The following is a 20,909-nucleotide window of genomic DNA, read 5'->3' on the forward strand; positions in this document are numbered from 1 at the left end:
GTGGCTCAGTCGGTTAAGCGACTGCCTTCGGCTCAGGTCATGATCCTGGAGTCCCGGGATCGAGTCCCGCATCGGGCTCCCTGCTCGGCGAGGAGCCTGCTTCTCCCTCTGACCCTCCCCCCTCTCATGCTCTCTCTCTCTCTCATTCTCTCTCTCTCAAATAAAAATAAATAAAATCTTAAAAAAAAAAAATAAAATAAAATAAAAAATAGTCCCTCCCAACTTCAAAAGGAGGGCAAACAGACTCCAGAACCTGGGGAGTGACCAGGTTCTGGAATAGCATAGGGGACAGGAAATATTGCCATGACCATTTTTGGAAAATACCACCTGCCACCCTGGGGATTTAACCCAGGCTAGTAGGGGATGCGGAAGGCTTCCCGGAGGAGGTGGCATTCTAGATGAGTTCTAAAGGTTGTGTAAGGCATTCACCATGAAAGTCAGACGGAACAGCTGTGCGAGGGCCCATCGATGGGAAGCAAGGTGGTTCATTTGAACTTAGAAAGCGCGAGAGACAGAGACGCCAGGGTTGTGGGACTGCAGAAGAGTCAGGGGGTGGGGTGGGGGGCAGGAAGGTGCAGGATAAATGTGCCAAGGTCAGAAGAGGCAGACCACTCATCCTTATGGGAATGAGTTAAAAATGTTGGTCTTGGCACTTAGCACTGGTAAAAATCACGCATGGGTTTTCTGCGAGGAGCTGCTTGAGCAGCTTTGCATTTGGAAGCAAATGCCCTGGTTGCTCTGCAGGGAAGTGATTGGAGGGCAGCCAGGGAGGGTGCAGGGAGGCTGCTTCATCATTTAGAAGGATGATGGTGGCTTAGGCCAGGAGCGGGGGCAGGGGAGGTGGAGAGAAGGAGGTGGAAGGGAGCGATACTCAGAAGGTGAGGCAGAGAGAATGTGGTGCTGGGTAGATGTGGGGGGTGAGCAGGAAGAAAGCTTCAAGGATTCATGGCTCCCAGCCCAGAAAGGGATTCAGCTCAGTTTCAGCACATTCCTGTATGAACCTCAGCTAAGGCGGCCTGAACCCCTTGAGGCCACCAGATGTCCGGACCGTCATTCTTACATCGGTGCCCTCCTGGCAATCTATTCATCACTGTCCTGGAGGGCCAACTGTACGTGTGGGCTTTTGACACGCCGTGGGGTCCTCACTCATTGCCTCCCCGCCTCCAAGGAGTATGAGTCTATTCACATTTCAAGGATCACTTTTAGTTTTCTGTTCTTTTTACAGATCTCATGCGATCTGAGGAAGCCCTCACTCATTTGGAGAACAGGAAACCACAAGCCAGTTCTACCTTGGGTATGTGTGCATGCCTGTGTGTGTGTGCACGAGTGTGTGCATGCATGTGTGTGCGTACATCCAACATGTAGACAATAGTACACAAACATCTCTCACTTTTATTTTTTTAAAGATTTATTTATTTATTTATTTGACAGAGAGAGAGAGAGAGATAGCCAGAGCAGGAACACAAGCAGGGGGAGCGGGAGAGGGAGAAGCAGGCTTCCAACCCAATGTGGGGCTGATCCCAGAATCCTGGGATCATGACCTGAGCTGAAGGCAGACGCTTAACGACTGAGCGACTGAGCCACCCAAGCGCCCTCTCGCTTTTATTTTTATAAAGCATAAAAATGCTGAGTTTTTTTTCCTTTACTGTTTTCATCTACACAGATGAAATTAAAAACCTTAAAGTTGACCGCTTAGATGGACCAACACACATTTCCCACCATTTCACAAACTTGATAGCATTATGGTAAACTTCATAGGTAGGTCTTTCTTTGGACAGTATTCTGGCAAGGTTAAAAAGACAAGATCAAAAGATCCTACTTTGAACTGAGTCTTTCCAGATGGCAAGCATTATGACCAAAATCTCTAAAGTCCAGAATCACGTGTTGTGGCAGAATTCTAAAGCAGGCCCCGAGATTCTCACCCTGGTGTGTGTACCCTGCCTAATCCCCCATCCTGGAGTATGGGCAGGACCGGTGAGTATAATGGATGTCACTTTTGCAACTAGGTTACAGCATGTGGCAAAGGTGAAGGGATTTTGCAAGTGGGTTTAAGGTCCCCTTGAGTTGATTTTGAGTTCACCGGAAGGAAGATTATTTTGGGTGGGCCTGACCTAATCAGGAACATCCTTTGAAAGACAATCTGGAGGTCAGAGCCTCGAAACAGCAGAGGTGGGATCCTGCCAGCCTTAAAAGAGGAACCAGCTGTGTCATGCCTGCCTGTGGACAGAGGCAGCCTTTAGGAGCTGAGGTCCACAGTCTTGCGGCAATGAGGAGCTCAGTGCTGCCAACAACCTGAATGAGTGTGGATGAGGGCTGTGAGCCTCTCATTGAGATCCCAGCGCGGCTCGTGAGACCCCGAACAAAGAACCCAGCCATAGTGAGCCTGGACTCGCAACCCACAGAAACTGTGGGATCATACATGGCTGTTATATGCAGCTGCTGAGTGTGCGGTACTTTGTGCAGCGATGTATAACTAATCTTTATGAAGTCATCTTGCCAAAAATATTTACCTTGTGATTGTGATGTGTTAAAAAACAAAATTCAACTGAGTAAATTTAAAGATCAAATTTACTTTATTCAGTGATTCATGAATTGGGCAGTATCCTGTCTAGCAAACAGAAAAGAGCGCCAAGGAGGTGTAAAAAATGGAAGGATTTTATAGACAGAAGGGGGCAAGAAAAAACAGATTATCTTATCTTTCTTTGGGGGACGGAGGGGGTCCATCAGGTGGATTACCTCACTAGTGCTGACCAGGAAATTCCAGACTGACTGGTTAAGATTCCAGTCCTGGGAAGGGCTATTAAATTAGATATTAAGTCTTGGTTTGTTGGGGCGCCTGGGTGGCTCAGTCGTGAAGCGTCTGCCTTCGGCTCAGGTCATGATCTTGGGGTCCTGGGATTGGGCTCCCCCATGGGGCTTCTTGCTCAGCGGGGAGTCTGCTTGTCCCTCTCCCTCTGCCCCTCCCCCCATTTGTCTGTGCATGTGCGCACGTGCTCTCTCTCTCTCTCAAATAGATAAATAAAATATATATATATTTTTAAAGATCTTATTTATTTGAGAGAGAGAGTGACAGAGAGAGAGAGAGCACAAGCTGGGGGGAGGGACAGAGAGAGACGGAGAAGCAGATTCCCCACCGAGAGGGAGCCTGATATGGGGCTCCATCCCAGGACCCCAGGACCATGACCCAAGCCCAAGGCAGACGCTTAACCATCTGAGCCACCCAGGCGCCCCTAGATAAATACAATCTTAAAAAAAAAATCTGTTGGGACTCCTAGGTGGCTCAGTTGGTTAAGCATCTGCCTTCAGCTCAGGTCATGATCCCAGAGTCCTGGGATGGAGTGCCGCATCAGGCTCCCTGCTTCTCCCCCTCTGCCTGCCACTCCGCCTGCTTGTGCTTGCGCTCGCTTGCTCTCTCTGGCAAATAAATAAATAAAATCTTTTTTTTTTTAAGATTTTATTTATTTATTTGAGAGAGAGAGAATGAGAGAGAGAGCACATGAGAGGGGGGAGGGTCAGAGGGAGAAGCAGATTCCCTGCCGAGCGGGGAGCCTGATGCGGCACTCGATCCAGGGACTTCCAGGATCATGACCTGAGCCGAAAGCAGTCGCTTAACCAACTGAGTCACCCAGGCGCCCTATAAATAAAATCTTAAAAAAAAAAAAAGTTTCCTCCTGTCTTATCCTTCTTTAAAAAAAAAAAAAATCTGTTAAAGTTTTACCTTGAATCTAATCAAGCCTTAACACCAGGATCAGCACACTTTTCTGTAAAGGGCCAGATTGGCTTTTGGAACCATACATTCCGTCACTAATGAAAGCTGCCATAGGCTATATGTAAATGAATGGGTGTTGCCATGTTCCAATAAAACTTTATTTACAAAAACAAGTGGCACGCCTGCTCTAGAATTTAAGAGACAAAACAAGGGGGTGCCTGGGTGGCTCAGTCGTTAAATGTCTGCCTTCGGCTCAGGTCATGATTCCAGGGTCCTCGAATTGAGTCCCGCATCGGGCTCCCCGCTCAGCGAGAAGCCTGCTTCTCCCTCTCCCTCTGCTGCTCCCCCTGCTTGTGTTACTGCTCTTGCTATTTCTCTCTCTGTCAAATAAATAAATAAATAAAATCTTAAAAAAAGAGAGAGAGAAAACCACGTGCAACACATGAACAAATCTTGATTAAGTCCTAGTTTGAAAAAAAAAAACAGCTATAAAAGATGTTTTAGGGCTGATTAGGGATGCCTACTGAAGGATATTAAATATTAAATAACAACTGTTCATTTTCAAAGGTGTGTGGTTATGTCCGAGAATAACTATTCCTGAAAAGATGTCTCCTGATGTATTTTGGCAGCAAGGTGTCTTGACATCACCAGAGCAGAAATGAGGGTGAGGCAACTGAGGCAAGTTCACTCAAGTGCAGGGTCAGATCCCATCTTTAATTTAAAATGTTGATATTTTGTTTAACGTGCATTTTTTTAATCCATTTTGAGTTTTTTAAGAATAGTAATAAAATATTACTTACTTTGATTGCTGAGTTTTTTGGTGCACCTTTAAACCTTGTGCCTGAGGGGCACCTGGGTGGCTCAGTTGGTTAGGCGTCCGACTCTTGATTTCAGCTCAGGTCATGATCTCAGGCTCGTGGGATTGAGACGTGTCGGGCTCCACGCGGAGTGTGGAGCCTGCTTGGGATTTTCTCTCTTCCTCTGCCTCTCCCCCAATCCTTGTGCTCTCTCGCTGTCTCACTCAAAAGAAAAAAAAAGCTCTGTGCCTGAGATGAGACCCTCACTATCCTCACCCAGTCCTGGCCCTCACTTTGAAATGTCTTAGCAGAAGATTGACAGTGATAGGACAACTGTTCAGTCCTGATGGTGAACAAATGCATGTTCATTGTCCTCATATTGCAACTTGGCTGTAGGTCTGAACATATTCATGTTGGGATAAGTGAATAAATAAAAAGTCTGTAGACTTTTATTTTATTTTTTTTTGTAGACTTTTAAAATAAAGTAAAATTTAAAAAATAAATTTAAACTTAAAACTTAAAAAAATAACCCCCAAACTTATAGATACAGAAAACAGATTGGTGGTTACTGGAGTCAGAGGATAGGGATGATGGGAAAAACGGGTGAAGGTGGTCAAAAGTTGTAAGATAAATCCAGTTATAAGATAAGTAAGTCCTGGAGATGTCATGTCCAGCACGGTGACTGTGGTTTATGATACTGTAAGGTATATTTGAAAGTCTCTAAGAAAACAGATCTTAAAAGTTCTTATCACAAGGGGCACCTGACTGGCTCAGTGGGTGGAGCACGTGACTCTTATCACAGGGAAGGTGAGTTCAAGCCCTACATTGTGTAGAGATTACTTAAATAAATAAATCTTAAAAAAAAATAAATAAAGGGCGCCTGGGTGGCTCAGTTGGTTAAGCGACTGCCTTCGGCTCAGGTCATGATCCTGGAGTCCCTGGATCGAGTCCCGCATCGGGCTCCCTGCTCGGCAGGGAGCCTGCTTCTCCCTCTCCCACTCCCCGTTTGTGTTCCCTCTCTCGCTGTGTCTTTCTCTGTCAAATAAATACATAAAATCTTTAAAATAAATAAATAAATAAATAAAATATTTTTTTAAAAAGTTCTCATCACAGGAAAAAAATTGTAACTGGTGCTGGATGTTAACTAGATTTATTGTGGTGATCATTTTGCAATATACGCAAATATCAAATCATTATGTCATTTACCAGAAACTGATACAGCGTTATATGTCAATTATATCTCAATTTTAAAAAGTCTCTGGAATTTCATATAAATTAATTCCTGCTGCAACTAGAGGGGTGTATATTCCAATCATCTTGGGACAATCCAGTTTTTTTCAGTTGTCAGGAGTAATCTTTTAAAGCCCCACCTTTTGCTCTCAAAAGTGTCCCAGTTGGGATGCTATGTTACATGGTCCTGTTTAGTGTAGGAGAGCAAGGTGGGGATTGCGATAACCTTGTTTTCATCCTGGTTCGGCCATGGCTGGAGGACCTCGGCTAAGTTACACCTCCTCAAAGCACAGCGCTTGTCAAACATTCATAGCAACCCAACTCTTTCTCAAATGAGAGATCACTGCAAAAAACTCCAACAGAACAACAATTCAGAGTTGCATTTTATTAGTAAAATTTCTCTCCTACCTTCAAAGTAGTATTTACGTACAAGCAATGGATTCTCACTGTGGCTGTTGAGACGGGCACACACATTTTAAACTCGAAGTTGTAGCTGAAATCTTACTCTGTTACAACATCCACTTTATTTCTGCATTGGGCAAAGCCCCTGGTTCACAGAAAAGTGGTGGCAAAGAGTAGTTGGGCTCCCATCAAAATCTTAGTTAAATGAAGGAGAATCCCAAGTTAGTTATCTCCAACACCTTAAAACCTGCTGCCTCACCCAGCTGGCCATGCATTTTAAAATTCCAGTTTAAAATATTTTTTCGAAATGGAATTTGATGCTAACATCTGCAGAACTGCCAAAGCCTCCCTTGGAACCCTAGTTTGGGAAATGACTGAAGAAGACAGTCAGTAGGGTCACACCCAGCTTCAGAGTCTCTGTTTCTAAGGTTGCTTTTTCTGAAACTCTCTGGAATCCAACAAAGAGGAGAGAGAATAGCACCTTGAAGTTTGGACTTTCCTATCTTTATAGCAAAAGCCCCAGAAGCAAGTGGGGGCTTTTGGAAGGCTGCATGCAAAGAAGCAAGATCCATTTTAGTGGAACAGAAAGAGTTTCTCTGTTGAACTTGGGGAGAGCAGAGATGGTCCAAAAGGTCAGCAAAGAGATGTCGGTAGGTTTTTTTGTCCACTTCCAAGAGCCTCCAGGTTTTGAGATAAAAGAGCATCTTTATCCTCAAAGTTTGGGAGCCAGGGAGTAGGGATGGAAGAACTACAACAGGTTTATTGTTTTCACGCTGGCTTGTGTCATAAAGTCAGCTCCCGATGTAGAGATACACAGGCTAAATGTGCCTGTGGATGTAAATTTGAACCAATCGACAACTTTTAAAAATGGGAACATTTTGCATAAAAGCCTGGATTTCTGGCTTTGCTTACAACAATAGGAAGCTCTTGCTGTTTTTCCCCACGGCCATTCTGAGTCAGAGTCAGGGTGCCCATGTCCACCCTGGAGGGCAGAGCACGCATCCTCCACATGACCCATGGTCTCCAACATTCTCTGCTGCTCTCCGGTGCACGGCAATCATCTAGATTACTCGCTGGCCCCCGGGGGCATTGGAGTCTGTCACCTGTGGAATGGTCATGCTTCTGAGACTAAAATTAGAGGGAGGTGGTCCAACAGGATGGGGGCAGGATGTCTCCTGGCTCTCTTTTCCCAGAGCTCTTGCACCTCAGGCTTGTGAGCTTGAGCAAATCACAGCTACCTACCAAGGCTCAGTTTCCTTGTCTGCAAAATGGATGCAGAAACTCCTGCCCTCCCTGAAGTATAGGCTGTGACAAGGATCAGACAATAGCACCTGATGCTTTAAAATTATAAAGCTGTATGGTCCACATCTGTGGTTTGATCAGTTTCACATCCATCCATCCTCCCTTTGCCTTGTACCCCCCGGCCCCAGCTCCCCTCCTGGGATTAGCCTCTCCCATTCTCTGGCAACATGGGTGGGTGGTATTGACTCCATCCTCAGCCTTGGTGGGCACTGGGTCAGGCTGGCCAATCACAGCACAGCATTCTCCCAGAGACAGGTGCAGGAGCCCACAGGGGCCAACAGAATCAGGGCCAGCACTTTGATTCAGTCTGCTGGCAAGGGGAAGGTCTCTTTTCTACTGACCTTGGCTGTCATATTCCTAACCTGGGGGTAGCTAGTCTTTGACTGCAGCCAACAAGGAGAGAAGAATGGAAGGGTGGCGAGAAACAGGTTCTGAGTCATACAATCTGAGGCTTTGGGTCCAGATATACATCAACACATACATACTCTTTGCATCAGCCATATTGAATGGGTCTAACTGGAGTCCCATGCCCCCATTGGCGGTTTCTACACTAGCAGGCAGATTTGTGAGCGTTTGTCTGATTTACATTCATTTCCCTGGGTACTTGCTGATCTCAAGTCCTGGGGTGTTCCTGCAGCAGCTGCTAGCTCTTCTCTCTGTCTGGATTTGACCTTCCACACTGCCTTCTTGAAGTTCTTGAGAGGGTCCTGCTGTGACTTTCTTGACGAAGGGCACTGGAAACGCTGGCGGATGAGATAGCCGTGTCTAGTGGGGGCAACGAAGCCATTGGAAGTTGGGATGATCCTGTTCACCACAGCGTGGACAAACTGGACAGCCAGCAGGGTGCCTTTTGGGGGTGGAGGGCAGGGCATTGATGAGAAAATGGGTGCTACAGAGATCCAGTCTCACCCATTGGAGAGTTGGCTGCATGGGGTCAAATCCTTCCTATGCCCCTTACTAGCTTACGCACAAATTCTAAACTCTTGGAGTCCCTCTTGCTTCATCTGCAATAGGGGGATGACAACTAAACCCACCTGCAGAGGGGAATTCTAATATTTGAAGAGGTCACCTGTGACAGGTGCTTTAGTATTGGTTTCAGCCCAGAGTGAGCTCAGTAAATGTCATTAGTGGAGGAGGAGGAGGAAGAGAGGTTGTGAACCTGCCTGGGGTGGGCTTGTAAGGCCACCCTCCACAGATCTCAGCTTCTGAGCCATCTGTGACGTTTTGCCAGGCATCTTTGCCATGAAGTAGTAGACTACGATATATTTGATTGCCTTGTATTTGATTACAGTGCATTAAATCTACCTGATCTTCATTCACTCACTTGCTTTGTGACCTTGGACAAATCTCTTAACCTCCCTGAACATCAGCTTCTTCACTTTGGCACCTACCCCCCTTCCAGTGTCATAAGGGGTCCTTTCTCTATAGGAGACCATGTAGGAGGGTGACAAAGGTGACCATGGGGACCAGGCAAACCAGCTGCGAACCACTGCCTACCAGTTACTCATTGTGTGACTTTAGGCAAGTCACCCCATTTCTCAGAGCCTCAATTTTTGCTTTGTAAGATGAGGTAGCTGTCAAGAGAATTAAATAGCTCAGTGACAGTACCCAGTACACAAGAAATGCTCAGTCATTAATATGCCTTTAGGGTAGTACTGAGCAGACCAAGAGATGTGGGGTTTTCAAAGTGGTTGGTCTTAAGCAAGCTGCCCCTATCATTTACAGGGCCTGGGGCAAGAGAAGGAATCAAGGCCCATATCCTATAAGGCACAATATGTAAATGTTGCAAATCTAGCTAATAAACTATTAAGTGAAATTTGCTCTATCCTCCTACACTGATGGATGTACCTTTGGAACCACCTGGAAGGTCATGTTTGGGTGGAGAATTGCCAGGCTTCTCAGTTCCATTATAGAATGTAATGGTGTGGGAGAGACAGTCCCCAGCTCTTTGCAGCTTGGTCCTCTTCTCTTCCCATACCCGGCTCTGTCTTGCATTTCTAGGGCCCCTCACATATGCATGCGAAATGCCTACCCAGCTCACACATCCAGACTCCATGCTCATCACACATGGCCACCCCCCAAGTCTAGGGGTGCTCACAATAGGGGGCACAGTCCACCCTCAGAAGGATAAGCCTGGGGAAGAGGCCTGCCCAGGCCCTAAAGAGGGCACCATCCCAGGTGGGGAGAATGTTTTGTTCCAGGTACCCAGAGCATGGGTCTAGAAGAGGAGATGTAGCTCCAGGGGGGGCCTGTCCCCTTGACCTGCAGACACCTCTCTCTAAGTAGCTCCCCCCAGCTAGGGAAGGCCAGGGCAGGGCCCTCCAACATCCAGAGCCCAACACAAGGCCTCCTTCTCCAGATCTAAGCTCAGTCTTGCCCTCGAAGCAAAATGACTCACCGTCTAGCACACTCCAGACGATGATGGAGCAATCTTTCAAGCCCGCATACACATACTTGTCATCCATGGAGAAGCAGACACACTGGACTCCTCTACAGTAAGAATTCTGTAGAAAAAGACAGTGTGATCTGGAGTTCATACTGGGACACCCAGGAGATCCACCGCAAGGCATTTGTGTCAGAAGTCAGGCATGTAAGCCTCCCATGGGGATGGATCAAATGAAACCCTGAAGAGATGGGTATATTGCATCACCAAGATTCCCAGGACCAAAACATGTTTTCATAGGGATTGGACTGAGAGGTTTGCAGACAATTTGCACTGGAGAGCAGGAATTATTGGATTTAATATCCTAAGTGACCTCAGTTCTACAAGCATTAGCTATCATGGTCTTTAGTTAAAGGCTATATGCTAAACGCAGCACAGCATCCTAGATTGGATCCTAGACCAGGAAAAGGAAATTCACTGAGAAAAACATATGCTCCCAATGAAGTTGGTAGCTTAGTTAACAATCCTGTCCCCATGGTAATTTCTTAGTTTTGACAAATGTACTCGAGTTACGTAAGATGTTAACATCAGGGAAGCTGGATGAGGAGGAGGTAGAGGGGAACCTCTGTACTATCTTCACGACTCCTTTGTAGATCTAAAATCATTCCAAACTTAAGTTCATTTAAAAACAAAAATGGTGGGGGCACGCCTGGGTGGCTCAGTCTGTTAAGCATCCAACTCTTGATCTCAGCTCAGGTCTTGATCTCACGGTCCTGAGTTTGAGCCCCATGTTGGGCTCCATGCTGGGTGTGGAGCCTACTTAAAAGTAAGTAAGTAAATAAATAAATAAATAAATAGGGGCACCTGGGTGGCTCAGATGGTTAAGCATCTGCCTTCGGCTCAGGTCGTGATCCCAGGGTCCTGGGATCGAGCCCCACATTGGGCTCTCGGCTCAGCGGGAATCTTGCTTCTCCCTCTCCCCCTGCTCATGTTCTCTCTCTCTTTATCTCTGTGTCTTTCATTTTTTCAAGCTTATTTATTTATAATCTCTACACCCAACATAGGGCTCGAACTCACGACCCTGAGATCAAGTGTCACATGCTCTACCGAATGAGCCAGCCAGGCTCTACAAGACTTATTTGACCTTCCTAAATAGCAGCCCTTGCCACCCTACCCCATTTACCTTGCCCTGTTTTTTTCTCAAAGCTCTTGTTGTTCCACAGCCCATCATGTATTTGCATCTTTGTTTTTATTTCTTTTTTTTTTTTTTTTTTAAAGATTTTATTTATTTATTCATGAGAGACAGAGAGAGAGAGAGGCAGAGGGAGAAGCAGGCTCCCAAGGAGCAGGGAGCCCGATGCGGGACTCGATCCCAGGACCCTGGGATCATGACCTGAGCCGAAGGCAGACGCTTAACCATCTGAGCCACCCAGGCGCCCTTTGTTTTTATTTCTTTTATGTTATTTTTTTAAAAAGATTTTATTTATTTGAGAGAGAGAGGGAGAGCCAGAGAGAGAGCATGAGTGGAGGAGAGGGGCAGAGGGAGAAGCAGACTCCCCACTGAGCAGGGAGCCCGACGTAGGGCTTGATCCCAAGACCCTCAGATCATGACCTGAGCCGAAGGCAGATGCTTAACCGACTGAGCCACCCAGGCGTCCTGCTACTTTGTTTTTATTCCACAAACACTTATGGAGCCCTGAGGACATATCAGGAGCTCCCCTAGGGATGGGGGCCACCTCCGTAAGCAAAACACAGAAAGATCCTGCCCTCCCGGAGCTCACACTGTGTCCCCTCCGAGAACGTGGCTCCAAGAGGCAGGACAGTGTGTGCCCTGGCCACGGCTAGAAAGGGGCCTGCCACAGACCGGGCAATCAAAACTGTCAGACGCAAGAACAGGGGTCAGGATTAGGGTAGGGAGGGTGAGGCAGGGGTGTGCCAGGGCAGGATTTGATCCCATCTTTATTTAAAATGATATTTTGGGGGGCGCCTGGGTGGCTCAGTCGTTAAGTGTCTGCCTTCAGCTCAGGTCATGATCTCAGGGTCCTGGGATCGAGCCCCGCATTGGGCTCCTTGCTCAGCAGGAAGCCTGCTTCTCCCACTCCCACTCCCCCTGCTTGTGTTCCCTCTCTCGCTGTCTCTCTCTCTGTCAAATAAATAAATTTTAAAAAAATCTTTAAAAATAAATAAATAAAATGATATTTTGGGGGCGCCTGGGTGGCTCAGTCGGTTAAACATCTGCCTTCGGCTCAGGTCATGATCTCAGGGTCCTGGGATCGAACCTGGTGTCGTTGGGCTCCCTGCTGCTTCTCTCTTTGCTCCTCCTCCCTGCTCTTTCTCCCTCTGAACAAGTAAATAAAATCTTTAAAAAAATGATATTTTGTTCTTTGTGAATTTTTTGCATTTCTTTCGATCTTGGTAAACATTATATTAAAATAGCATCTCTCTCTCTTTTTTTTTTTTTTTTAGATTTTATTTATTTATTTGACAGAGAGAGAGATCACAGTAGGCAGACAGGCAGGTAGGCAGAGGGAGAGGGAGAAGCAGGCTCCCCGCTGAGCAGGGAGCCCGATGCGGGGCTCGATCCCAGGACCCTGGGATCATGACCTGAGCCGAAGGCAGATGCTTAACCGACTGAGCCACCCAGGCGCCCCAAAATAGCATCTCTCTTGATTGCTGAGTCTTTTGGCTGCCCCTTAAACTCTGCTACCAAGGTGAGCGTCTCTCACTGGCCTCACCCCGCTCCTGACCCTGGGCTGTGGTCCTTGGTGTGCACTTAATACAGGACACCTGTCCTCAGCTTTCTAATGCCAGGACCTCGTGTCACGTGGTGTGTGGGCCACGCACCATGTAGCTCATCTGGAATCTCCACTTGCAGGCCTGCAGGTCCCAGAGACACAGCAGGGCTTCCTCGGACCCGCTGACCACCAGCTGCTCCTTGTGGCTGACCTGCATGCAGGTGACCTGGCTCCCGTGGGCCTCCAGAGGGAACACTTTGGAGTTCGCACACTCGTAAAGGAAGAGGTCACCACGGGTCATGCCGTAGATCACGCGGTAGTCAGCCAGCACGGCCACGCTGGATATGGTCTCAGGCAGCTGGGTGTAGAAGGTGTAGGTTGGCCCGTCGATGACGGGACAGGGATCCCCAGGGCTGATGTCCAGCACCAGGACAATGCTGTCATAGGCGATGGCCAGGCGCTCCTCGCCTTTACTTAGGGCCATGCATCTGATGGCTTTCCGGGCCTCAGGAGGGGGGATGCACATCACATCCTGTCTGGAATTCAGGGGGAACACCAGGACGACCCCCGAAACGAGGCCGGTGAAAAGGAGATTGGCCTGCTGGGCAACCTCCAGACACCTGACCTCATTGGAGGTGTCCAGGGCATCTTGCTCTTCCCCTGCCACCAAGAGAAGACCATGTCAAGAACAGCTCAGGGGAACGCTCGTGCCACAGTTTTCTTATTTTTAAGGATTCAAAAAAGTGCTTTCATGATCCATACTCCCCAACTTCTCCACTGCAATCCCCCTGCCTCCACCCCCCGTCCTCCCATTTCCTCAGCGCCCTGCCTAACACCTTCCGAGGACTTCCCGCTCCCCATCAGGACAGATGGACAAACAGACATGCATGATCTCTCATCCCAGACTTTCCCTTTACAAACGTCTGGAGAAGGTCAGAGAGTAAATATTTTGCCTTTCGGGCTGTATGAACTCTGAGTGCAAGCTCTTAACCCTGGTAGACAAATGGGCTTTAGCTGGCGCACGTGTATCTCACGCCCCACCGTGCCCCCTACCTTTGTGCTCGGCTTCGCCCCGCAACTAGCAGGCAGGCATCTCAAATGTTGTAACCTCACCCGTCTTGCTCACTGCCAACCCCAGAGCCTGGCTCGACGGTCAGCACTAACCAAACATCTGCCAAACCCATGAATGCAGGAAGGTGAGAGTGAATCTCTTTTCTCATAATATTTTATCATTAACAAGGAATTTCTGTACCTCCATTCGCCCCGTGGAGGTTACAGCAGACACAGTTGGTGACGTGCCCAGAAGCCCGTTACTGGCCAGGGCACCCAGCCCCCAGGCTGCCCACTGCCCTCAGGGGAAGGGAGCCCCTCATCTCAAAATGTTTGCGGGGCCGTGCCCACCGCCCAGAATGGGCTGCAGCCAGTGACTGCCTGATATGGGGATACAAAAGATGGGCCCTCTTGCTTCACGATGGAACAACTCTGAGCTGCAATTTATACTCCAGGGCCCCCCTGGGATCAGGCTGAGCCCACCTCCTTGTTCAGTCCTCTCCCTGCCCCTGCCTGCTTCCCTCACTCCCTTTTGGGTTTCTCCGAGAGCTCCCTCAACCCACCCCTTGTGCAAATATCCCCATCACATGCCCTGCTTCCCGGGATTGACAACCGGATGGTCGATGACCCGCGTGCTGGAAAATTTACAAAATCAAGTCCTGATCTCTGGTTAGCCACTTTCAACCTGACTGGAGTTATGGGGGTCTTATGGACTGAGTGTGTCCCCCCATATTCACACGTCGAAATCCTACCCCGTAATGTGATGGTGTTGGGAGGTGATGAGGTCATGAGGGCAGAGTCCCCACCTTTATACAAGGGCCCGGGGAGCTTGCTTCCTTCTCTATGCTCCTGTGAGGACATAAGAAGAAAGGGAAAGGGGCCATCTGCAGCCAGGAGGCCGGCTGTCACCAGACACCGATCTGCCAGTGCCTTGGCCTTGGCCTTGGCCTTCCCAGCCTCCAGAACTGTGAGAAATAAACGTCTATTGTTTAAACTGCCCAGTCTGTGGTGTTTGGTTCTAGTAGCCCAAGCAGACCAAGACAGGGGCTCTGGCTCTTCCCCACATGAACAACCAGGCTTATATCTCACCGACCTTCTGCCGAGTCCCAGATGGTGACTTTGTTCTTGTCCCCAATCTTGGGGAAGTAAATGTAGCCTCCATTGTGTGACACTGCAGTGAGGCCGGTGCGGTCCAGAAACGGGGTGCAGGCCCTCGGCTTCTGAATGTAGGTGAGATCCCAGACTTTAAAAGACGAGGACTGCTGGGAAGCAGATGCCACCAAGGCCCCACCCCAGGCCAGCAGGCTCATGGGGGCCCCGACGCCTTCCAGAATGTCCAGCAGGGTCCCCTGTTCCGACAGACTCCACACCTGAGGACGGACAGCAGAGGGCCAGAGCTGACTTCTTCCTTCTGCTGTCACAGCGCAGAATATCTGCATCTATTTGTCCACCTAAGGTGGAGTCTCAGGCTGCAGTTCAAGGGCCTTCACCAGCCCCTCAAACTTCCCCACACCTCACCAATCTGCTACCACAGCAATTCTCAAAGTGTGATCCAGGGAACCCCTGGAGGGTACCTCCAGGCATCTTCAGGAAGGCATGCAAAGGCAAAACGGTTTTCATAGTAATTCAAGAAGTTGTTTGCCTTTTCTACCCTCTTCCTCTCATGAGTGAGCACTGGAGTTTTCTAGAAGCTACGGGACATGTGATATCACAACAAATAGAATGCAGAATTAAATATGAGAAACCAATTCATCTTCTACTAAGCCAGACATGAAAGAGATTTGTCCAAATGTGCACCAATGACACTCTTCTCATGAGTTGTTTTGTTTGTTTCAGAAACTATAGTTATTTTCATAGAAGTCTGTTATTACATTGACGTGTAATGTTCATGAATCGATGGATGTGTATTTTTGGATTTCCTCATCTCTAATTTTTAATATGCTAACTACCAATAGATACTAACTGCAACGTGGGATCCCAGATTGGATCCTGGAAATAAAGAAAAAAAAGGGCATTGGTAGGAAAGCTGGTGAAATCAGAACAGAATCTGCAGATCAGTTAATAGTATTGTCCTAATGTAAATTTTTTAGTTTTGATAAAGAGCTCGGTGGCATGAGATATTAATATTGAGCAAGCTGGGTGAAGAGTAGATATTTATATATGGGGGCTCTCTGTGCTTTTTTGGGCAACTCTTCTGGAAATCCTAAAATTATTCCAAAATAAGTCTTTGTTAAAAAAGTATCAATCAAATTGATGTAACCCACATAAACAAAAGCTCTTTGGGGTCCTCAATAATCTTTAGGAATGTAAAGAGGTCCTAAAGCCAGAATGTTGGAGAACTGCTACCTTTTTTTTTTAGAGAGACAGCATGTGCACATGAATGCACATCCATGCATTTAAGCACAAGGCAGTGGGGAGGGGCAGGGGAAGAGAGAATCCTCAAGCAGACTCCCCGCTGAGTATAGAGACCCATGTGGGGCTTGATCTCAAGACCCTGAGGTCATGACCTGAGCTGAAATCAAGAGTCAGATGCTTAGCCGACTGAGCTGCCCAGGTGCTCGGAGAACCACTACTTTATCGTGAGCACTTGGAGCTCAACGGGCATTTTCCTCCATGTCCCCCCACCCTGGCCCCACTCTGAAGCCAAAATCCTCCCAGGTTTTCAGGTTCGGTGGGAAGGCTGTATCCTTTGTTGAACATTTTGGTAACTCCTGCCCCCCCACCCCCAGGCCTGTTGAGGGGTCTCAGGGGATCCCTCCCCCACCTCCTCCCAATGACCTGCCCTGTTTCACCTGCACTAGTTTCTGTCTCTCTATTTCGAAGCCAAAAGACTCCTAAGGAATCATACTTTCTATTCCAGAGGCAGAGTGAGGATGACCCCTCACCTGAATGAGTGCATCCCGGGACCCAGTAATAATCAGATTGTTCTCAGGACCAAAACCGGCTGTCTCTACTGTGTCCTCGTGTTCAAGGTCGGTGGCCATGAATCGATGAAACCCCTGTGAGTCAGCCAAGAATATCCGCACAGATCTTCCAAACCCTGAAATGGAAGGCATGGGATTATCCCTGTCATTCCTGGAGGAGCTCGAGAGTAATTCCATCCAGTCAACAAAGATTTTTCTGAGCACCTGCTATGAGGAGGGGGAAGGCATACAGTGTCGAACGAGAGAGACATCCTCACCTAGTGTATAGCTTCGGGGAGGGGGGCAGCTGACCACAGGGATCAATAAGCTCACAGAAAACAGCCAAGTTATTTATTATCCCAAGACTCTTCTTTTTCAGAGGGCTGGGACTGCCTGTTTGGGCTGCTCGTGGCGTCCCAGAACCCAGCACAAAACTGGACATAAGGCAGATACATTTTGAAGACAGAAGGGAGGGAGGAAGGAAGACAGGAAGGAAAAGAAAGCAGTTACAATCTGTGATGAGGACAATGAAGGGGCAAAATAAAGGATTCTTCTCTGGAGCCTTTGGAGGGAGCATGATTTTGGACTTCTGGCCTCTAGAACTGTGAGAAAAGAGATTTCTATTTTGTCAAAGCGACCACGTTTGTGTGGTCATTGGTTGCAGCAACCACGGGACATTGGAGCGGACATTTGAGAAGGGGATTGGCACTGGAAGAGTGGGGAACAGCGTGGGATGAGCGGGAGGTAGGAAAGGCCTGGGTATGTCTCAGGAGCAACACAGAGACCAGTGTGGCTGGAGCGGAACGAAGGAGCAGGAGATGAGGAAGAGAGAGGGAGAGGGTTGCTAGATTTAACATGAAACAACCCAAAACCAAAAACCCAACGGACAGTTCAATTAAATTTGAATTTCAGATAAACAGTGAAATTGTGATTAGTATAAGTGTATCCCAAATATTACGTAGTATATTTTTATACTGAAAATTTGATTTGTGATCTATCTGAAATTTAACTGTATTCTGTATTCATTTTCTCTGGCACCCCACCCAAGGCGACTTGCTCATGTGTGTTCCAGATACGGGCTGGGTGAATGCTTTGTTAAGAGGACCCCTGGCAGTGCAGGAAAGTGGGCTAAGTCCAGATTATGCAGCTCTTCATGGGCCTGCAGCCCTGGGGGTGGTGCTGTGGGACTCTGGGCTATGCACCTGGCCTGCACCAGCTCAGGTCCGTTTCCCGGAAACCCCAGAATCAAGTCAGCACAGGAGAAGCTGGGGGCTGAGAGTCCATCTTACTGCCTCTCCAGGCCCTCCGTGGAATTGTTTTACTGAACTCCAGTTGAACCTGAGGCTCCCACAGAAGGATGTTATGGGAAGCGGATCAAGTGCATCAGGGTATCTGCTATCCAAGGATATCCGCATTCCATTCTTGTGCGGTAGAGGATTAACTCTGCTGGCCTGGGCTGTCCACATCCTGCACATGAATGGTTTGGCCCTTGCCGGGCTCCTGAGAGGTGCCCTCTAGGCCCCTAGAATGTGCTGCTTGATTAAAGTGTCCTTGTTGCCTGAGGCCTTGGGCCACACGGGATGGTGTGTGCTCACATGTGATCTATGGTGGGACACGCAGTATCGGATGGACCTCAGGGGGTATTGGAGACCGAGGTCAGCTGTGCAGGTGGTCAGCTGGGTCTACATAACCGACCCCCAGTAAAAATCCTGGACAGCAAGCTAGGTGAGCTTCCCTAGTTGGCAGGACACTGTCGTCACACCCTGTGGCTAAGAGAATTAAGTCCTGTCCATGTGTCTCCACGGGGAGGGGACACCAGGAGGCTCGTGCCTGGTGCCTTCTGGACTCAGCCCCACGCACCTCTACCCTTCATTGATCTTCATCTGTGTCCTTTGGCTACAATAAACTGTGAGCATGAGCCTTTCTGAGTCCTTTGAGCCCTAGCAAATCACCGAACCTGACGGTGATCTTGGGGACCCCTGAGCTGCAAGTCCGTTTATGACACTTGGAAGAAATCTCTGCCTGATCTTAGCTGAGTCGGGATCGGGGTACATCTCCTGAGCAACAGGTGGGTTCCCAACACTGTGGATGGAGAACCTGCTCAGGCTTCTCCTCACTGGCTGCTGGACAGAGCCACACTTGAGACCCACTGTGACAAGGTTCTAGGTCACTGAGGTCCTCGGTGCCTTTGGCCTCGGTCCTGATTCCATGTTGTGCCTCTACCCTCCCCCCATTCCCATTTCCCGTGCTGCATTTCGCACACACTAATGCCACCTAAAATTCTTTTGGATACACGATGGAAGATGCATTATCAGTCAATCATCCATCAGTCAGCCTCAGAGGCTAAGTGTCTATTTATTAGACCTGTGATCTCTGTGTAGGTGTAGTCACCACGAGCCATGCGTGGCTCTTACTGTGGCTGAGCCAAGTTGAGATGAGCCGTCAGTGGACAACACATGCCAGGTTTCATATCCTTTGCAATGTGAAATAGACCGTTAATAATTTTTATATTGATTTCATGTTGAATTTTTGGATGTGTTGGATTAAACAAGATATATTATTAACGTGAATGACACCTATGTCATTTTGCCTTTTTATTTTGTTAAAAGATTTTATTTATTTATTCATGAGAGACAGAGAGAGAGAGAGAGGTAGAGGGAGAAGCAAGCTCCCCGCTGAGCAGAGAGCCCGATGCGGGGCTCGATCCCAGGACCCTGGGATCATGACCTGAGCCGAAGGCAGACGCTTAACCATCTGAGCCACCCAGGCGATCTCATTTTGCCTTTTTAAATAGGGTCATGAGGACATTCGGTTATAAAGGTGGCTCACGTTTGTGGTTTGCCTTACTGGACAGCACTGGTCTCCCGTTGTCTTTGACCCCTGGAAATGGATTTATAAAAATCACTGGGGTGCCTGGGTGGCTCAGTCGGTTAAGCATCTGCCTTCGGCTCAGGTTATGATCCCAGGGTCCTGGGATGGAGCCCTATGTCAGGCTCCCTGCTCAGTGGGGGGTCTGCTTCTCCCTCTGCTCCCTGCTTGTGCTCTCTCACTATCTCTGTTATTATCTCTGTCTCTCTCTCTTAAATAAATAAATAAAATCTTAAAAAAAAAATCAGGCTGATTTTAGGGCAATGCAAATACCCTATTGAGATTATGATGGTAGATATATGTCATTACATGTCTGTCCAAACCCATAGAATGTACAACACCCAGAGTGAACGGTATGATGATGTGTTGATGCAGTTCATCATTTATAGCAAATGCACCACCCTGGTGGGGGGAGGGGGGAGTGTTGATATTGGAGGAGGCTGCGAGCGTGGGGGGGGGTGTAAGGGGTATATGGGAAATCTCTGTACTTTCTGCTCAATTTGGCTGCGAACCCCAATCTGATCTTGTTTTTTTTAATATTTAGTTATTTAAGTAATCTCTACACCCAAGGTAGGGCTTGAATTCACGACCCTGAGATCAAGAGTCACACACTCCTCTAAAGAAACCAGCCAGGTGCCCCCCCAAAACTGATCTTTAAAAAATAGTCTTTTAAGGGGCGCCTGGGTGGGTCAGTCGTTAAGCGTCTGCCTTCAGCTCAGGTCATGATGCCAGGATCCTGGGATCGAGCCCCGCATTGGGCTCCCTGCTCAGCAGGAAGCCTGCTTCTCCCTCTCCCACTCCCCCTGCTTATGTTTCCTCTCTCACTGTGTCTCTCTCTCTGTCAAATAAATAAATAAAATCTTTAAAAAAAAAAAAGTCTTTAAAAAAAAAATCAGGCTGCGGAGTATCTGTTGGTCACCTCCCAGGAAGCCTTCTCTGACTGTTTCAGACTAAAGAAGGGAACCCTGTCACATGCTCCCATAACCCCTGAATCTTGTCTGGTCATCACACCAACCACTCTTCCTCGTGGCTACCTTACCGTCTGCTAGCCTGGGAGCCCCTAAACGCAGGGGTCGCATGGGCTGGCTCACCCCTGAGTGCACCCCATCCTCCCAGGCGGCCCCCCTCCATCCGTGTCCCTGTGTGGCAGGGATAACCACCCTCATCTCAAAGATAATGACCAGGGGTTGGCAAACTATAGCCGCCGTGAGCTGCGACTGGCCCGCCATCTATTTTTCTATGACCCATGAGCTCAGAAGACTTTTCACATTTTTAAATAGTTTTACAAAAATAAAAACACAGGCGCCTGGGTGGCTCAGTCGGTTAAGCGACTGCCTTCGGCTCAGGTCATGATCCTGGAGTCCCGGGATCGAGTCCCATATCGGGCTCCCTCCTCAGCGGGGGTCTGCGTTTCCCTCTGACCCTCCCCCCTCTCATGTGCTCTCTCTCTCTCAGTCTCTCTCTCAAATAAATAAATAAAATCTTAAAGATTTAATTCTAGTAATGACATGACATGTTAAAGATTTAATT

At 48.1% G+C, this 20,909-nt stretch overlaps 1 protein-coding gene across 1 annotated transcript in view; it reads right to left on the reverse strand.

Moving 5' to 3' along the window:
• Window positions 1-7,985: 7,985 nt before the first annotated feature.
• Window positions 7,986-20,909, reverse strand: part of NWD1 (NACHT and WD repeat domain containing 1) — a 56,582-nt gene continuing 43,658 nt past the window's right edge. The window contains 5 exon segments of the mRNA XM_021683152.1: window positions 7,986-8,287; window positions 9,839-9,944; window positions 12,668-13,218; window positions 14,702-14,978; window positions 16,494-16,648. Of these exon segments, the coding sequence (XP_021538827.1) occupies window positions 7,986-8,287; window positions 9,839-9,944; window positions 12,668-13,218; window positions 14,702-14,978; window positions 16,494-16,648 (1,391 nt within the window).

The sequence above is a fragment of the Neomonachus schauinslandi genome, chromosome 1, assembly GCF_002201575.2.
Source record: "Neomonachus schauinslandi chromosome 1, ASM220157v2, whole genome shotgun sequence".
Taxonomy (NCBI): Eukaryota; Metazoa; Chordata; class Mammalia; order Carnivora; family Phocidae; genus Neomonachus; species Neomonachus schauinslandi.